The sequence below is a fragment of the Sphaeroforma arctica genome (genome assembly GCF_001186125.1).
Source record: "Sphaeroforma arctica JP610 unplaced genomic scaffold supercont1.1054, whole genome shotgun sequence".
NCBI classification, from domain to species: domain Eukaryota; class Ichthyosporea; order Ichthyophonida; genus Sphaeroforma; species Sphaeroforma arctica.
Window position 1 is genome coordinate 1 of NW_014039504.1, and position 5,415 is coordinate 5,415.

The 5,415-nt window shown below is 40.9% G+C and overlaps 1 protein-coding gene across 1 annotated transcript; it reads right to left on the reverse strand.

Moving 5' to 3' along the window:
- Positions 1 to 4,888: 4,888 nt before the first annotated feature.
- On the reverse strand, positions 4,889 to 5,038 carry SARC_09819 (hypothetical protein; the record flags this gene model as incomplete). Its single annotated transcript, XM_014296150.1, has 1 exon — positions 4,889 to 5,038. A coding segment is annotated over one exon (150 nt), but the record flags the coding sequence as incomplete, so codon positions are not given.
- Positions 5,039 to 5,415: the final 377 nt, after the last annotated feature.

The following is a 5,415-nucleotide window of genomic DNA, read 5'->3' on the forward strand; positions in this document are numbered from 1 at the left end:
CTTATTATATATATATATATATATATGCCTGAGCGTGTTTGTGTTTTTGAGTAAACGTGTACATATGTATTCAGGCATTGATGAATATAAAAACCCTAAACACGATTGTTTAGATGCAGTATGATGAACTTGAATATCTGAATTAATGATTATACATATAATATACTTATGTACATGTACTTCTTACTCGGTTCATACAATCACTATAACACTTATAACCACAAAAAAAAACCCACATACTGGTTAGAGAATTTGTCGTCTTTGACGAAATGTGATCCAATCCACACCGTCACAGCCGAGCACCCGCCAATGAGTGCCCCTGCGCGCACGTTGACATAACCCAATCGCATGTTCATGGCAGTGGCCGACAGACCCACCGGCAGCATAGTGGCTAGAGAGGTGGCAACAACACGCTTCTGTATATGGGGAAAAGTGTATATGCAATGGATGATGATGTGTGTGCGAAAATGGAGGACTGCATTTATGTTATGTTACGTTATGTTACGTTATGTTATGTCTTGTTATGTTATGTTTTGTTATGTTATGTTTTGTTCTGTTCTGTTTTGCTATGATATGTCGTGTTATGATATGATATGATATGATATGATATGATATGATATGATATGTTACGTGACGTTACGTTACGTTACGTTATGTGATGATATGATATGATATGATATGTCATGTTATGTTATGTTATGTTAATGGTATGTTATGTTATGTTATGATGCGTTGTAATGTTATGATGCGTTATGTTATGTTATGATGCGTTATGTTATGTTATGTTATGTTATGCTACGTTATGTTACGTTTTGCATTCATATGGTAATGGGGGAATTGTGATAGAACACGAAGAGTGTATGCCACGAGAAGATATGGGGTGTATGGATGGTCGACTGGATGTGAGCAGCCTGAATCAATCAGATGGGCTATGCTTGGGTTACGTTGGGTTACGTTGGGTTATGTTTGGGTTGTGTTGGGTTTTATGTTGTGTTTTGATTAAGTTTGGGGTATGTTTCGGTTTTGTTGGGTTATATTGGGTTTTGTTTGACAAATGCTTGAGTTATTTATGTTGGTTATTAAGTTTGTTTGACTTATGTTTGGGGTATGCTTCTGTTATGTTTATTCTACTTTGGATTATGTTGGGGTTTGTTTGGGTTATGTTAGGTTCTAAGATAGAGTTTGTTTGTACTGAAAAAGTGCGAAAAAGTGCGTACGTAGTACAATGTACCAGGCAATCGGTCAACTGGCAGTACTCTTTACAACTAAAGTGACTCACGCCTACTTCTGGTCGTGGGAGAAGTTATTATCCCCTCATTATGGTCATTGTTGAGTCATGGTCCCGCTCTTCATATAGGTCCTCGTATTTTGGTTAGTGTGGATGATAGCCTTGCCCTTCTAATAATGGGTTCTCTTATTTCTGTTAGTGTTAAGTCATAGTCCTACTCTTCGTATGATAGGTTCTGGGTCCTAGATGAGTATGCGACCACGCTAGATTAATATGTATTACATCGAGTATATATATATATATATATAAACGTACCTGTTCCATGTCCGTAGCTAATGCTAAATAGGACGTCAGCAGAATGCCTCCTCCCACGCCCATCACACCAGAGATGAATCCAGAGAAACAGCCAGCGGTTATGAACTTCCAGGGCGATTTCAGCGCTGATATGTACCGGAATTGCATTATATTATAAATTGTAGTAAAGTGCATACACTACTATGACACGCTATACAAGTAACACGAGTCTGCGTTGTAAGACTATTCATTCACTAACAGCTGTGTGGCATTTGGCCACACAAGTCCTTCGCGCACCATTCAGCCGCCAATACTCTCGCAAGGCCTGAGGTAATCATCTTGTGCGAAAACATAACCTATTCAAAAATGTTACCTTTTTAAAAACGTAACCTATTCAAGGAAGCATGAGTCATCGCAGGATGACATCGGACACATGAGCCACCACACCAAAGCATTGGCCAATATACCTCAGAAGCACCTCTCCTGCGAACAAACCTAGCCCACATCAACCATACAGAATAGACAGCAGACACTTTGTATACGTATGCATGTGTGGACCTATCCAGAACGTAATGTATGTGGGGCGTGATATATACCTTCATTGGTATCAGCCGTAAGCACTCGACAGGCCTCTGGTGACAGCAGCTGTTGGAAGGACTTCAGCAGCCACGCAGGCACATACTCACTAGGGACGACTGGCAGAGGGAGAGACACGGCGGCAATCTCTGCAATACAAACGTGGACATTCCCTTAGGAAGCAGACCAGTATTCAGTACAATACATACATACACACACACACACACACATATATATATATATATATAAAATATATACTTTACGAGGTATGTTTATATAGACGGTATAAGGGAAGTCTGAGAAGAAAAAAACAAACACAGGGCAGGGTTTAGACAAGAACAGCCAGATCAATAGATTTTTGGGCTTAGCGTTCACTAACTTGCGTCAGTCGGCAAGATATACCTTTCCTATGTATACACGTACACATACACATACATACATACACACATAATATAAATACACACACACACACACACACACATATATATATATATATATACGTATACATATACATATACATGAACACACACACACACACTCACACACACACACACACACCTCACACACACATATATATATATATATATATATATATATAATATAAATATATATATATATAAATATATATATATTGTCATAGTGACCACCCATCACGTACGTGTGAGTGCATGTGTTGGCCTGGGTATAGATTCAAATATAAACCCTTAACCCTAACCGCCCGTTGTGATTGGCGCAGCCGTTAGTCTAAATCAATATCCGATTGGCACAGCTGTTTGTTAGAGTCAACCCCAGTCTTCTCTGGATGCACATGTGTTGCATATCTAAGCCATTCGTTTGAAGCCGCTTGCGAGCATGAACATAAAATCATAAACTCATGTGATGACAAAGGATGTGGAAACATAGATGTCATGCTACTCCCAACCACTGCATCGCCATCATCTGGTATCTACCCAAACCTCCCACCCGTACGCAACCATGTGCACAAGGTGTGTAGTTTACGCAGACATACACACAGACGCATGAGGTGTGTAGTATACGTACACCTACACACGCGTGCACAGAGAGCGCACCTTTGTCCTCGGCGGTGGGCTGGGCAATGATGAAAAGGGACATGAAGGCCAAGACTACGCCCATGATCTTAGTTAGGCTCTTGTTACTCATTCGACTCGCCACCTTAACACCGAACGTGGCAGTGATTGTGGACGTCGAACACTGTGGTGTGGCGAAGCAATACCGTGCGATAAGGCTATGGTGAACAGGTGCGTGTTATGTGATATATATATATATATATATATATATACATTAAAGCCACCTACAGACATCACACTTGGACATCTGCACTGATATAGAGCACGTACTGTTGGAACGCAGCGTTGAATAAAACCATAACGTTATACATGACACGACGTATATATTTCTCAAAACCTAAAACCCTCAGCTCACCAACAGCACAGCGATAGGAATGTTCGGTACAAGGCCCAGCGCATACGACCACGTGGCAACGGCACCTCTGCAGGAGATACAATCGAAAAGATGAAGCCTTTGAGTACACATACATAGCCAATAAAACATGCTATGCCCAAGATCGCAGCAACCACACCCGTAAGACAAGGACAACACATGAATGTGCATCTCATAGTAGGGCGGTTGCGCCCGTAAGACCCGAAAACAGGACTTCTGGTGCACCTAATAATAGGACTTTTGGTGCAATTACAAACAGATTTCTGGTGCACCTAAAAAACAGGACTTTCGGTGTAACTACAAACAGGACTTCTGGCGCAGCTATACCAATAACAAATAAAGTTAGTGATGTCACTTGTTGAGGAAAGCGAAGAATTGTCAATAAACATTGCGACTGAATGAACCCGAGAGCACCATCTGTTCTAACCGGTGTAGAGTGGTATAGAGTGAAGTAGAGGAGAGCAATATGGAGTGGTGCAGATTAAAGTGATATAAAGTGATGAATATTAGAAAGGTTTAAATTGATGTAGACTAAAGTTATAAGTGATGTAGAATATAAAGATATAGTGATGTAGATGAGAGTGATATAAAGTGATGCAGATTGGAGTTATATAAAGTGGTATAGATTAGAAAGAATTAGAGTGTTATATAGTACTGTAGATAGAACAGCAGCGACTAATCCGGTGTGGAGTTTGCGTACGCACGATGCGAGATTGAGTTTAATGGTATAAGGGTTTGTTAGGGTTTAGTAAGATCGGTGAACATTGCATCAACTGCAATATGCAATGGATGTCATAACCAGCTGTGGCAGGAGCATCATCCTCTGCGTACCTACCCCTTTGGATCGCCTGCCTACCAACGTATGCAGTATGCATGATGCAGTACAACTATACAATGACCTATCTGTAGTGCGAACCCAATTGATCATGGGCTGTACACCGCAAAGTGCCCAGCAGTTTAAAACCCCGCAGACTCGGATGATAAACCAGCGTTGTGTATCTTTGAGACTCCAATTAAAATGGTTTACAACTACATGACTACCAGGAACGCACCCCCAGAGAATCACGAATCCTTGAATAGGTGTGCGCGTACAAGCAGATGGCGTGGTAGGGTTCTGGGTGCCTAGGGTTTCTGGCGAAGGTATATGCACGCAAACAAACAAGTGTACAGTTTTTCATGGTAATACATACGAATACATGGTTGTCATGGTAATACCTACGCCTATATGGTTGTCATGATAATACATACGCCTACATGGTTGTCATGGTAATACATACGCCTACATGGTTGTCATGGCAATACCGAGCAACCCTCTGCGCAACCACTTACGATATGGTCACAGACAGCATTGACGTCGCGTTGCATGCCTGTTGTGTCAGAGGTGTCAGATGCCTTAGCACCGGGATGATGAAAACCCCTCCTCCTACGCCTGTGGGGTGAGAGTGTGTAGTATAGCCAGTTAGGACTCGAGTGGGCCATAGTATTGGTAGGTATACACATCCAGGCAAGTGAGCAGTAGGGCCAGTATTGGAGTTCATGCTACTGCTAGCATTTAAGTACATCGAGAGAATAGGGAGTATGGCCACTCAGAATTGAAGGTCATACTACTAATAATATTTGAGTACACACCGACGATTATAATCGTGCGTTTATGGGATGTTAAACTACTGTGCTTGAACGTGCATCTTTGGAAATAAATGCAAAATATAGTACGATAAGCTGTATACATTGATTATCTGTTTTTATCGCGCAGTTAAAGATTGATATATAATTTTAGTACCAGACAGTAGATAGCAGATAGTAGCTATTATATATATATATATATATATATACACACACACACACATATTAATATA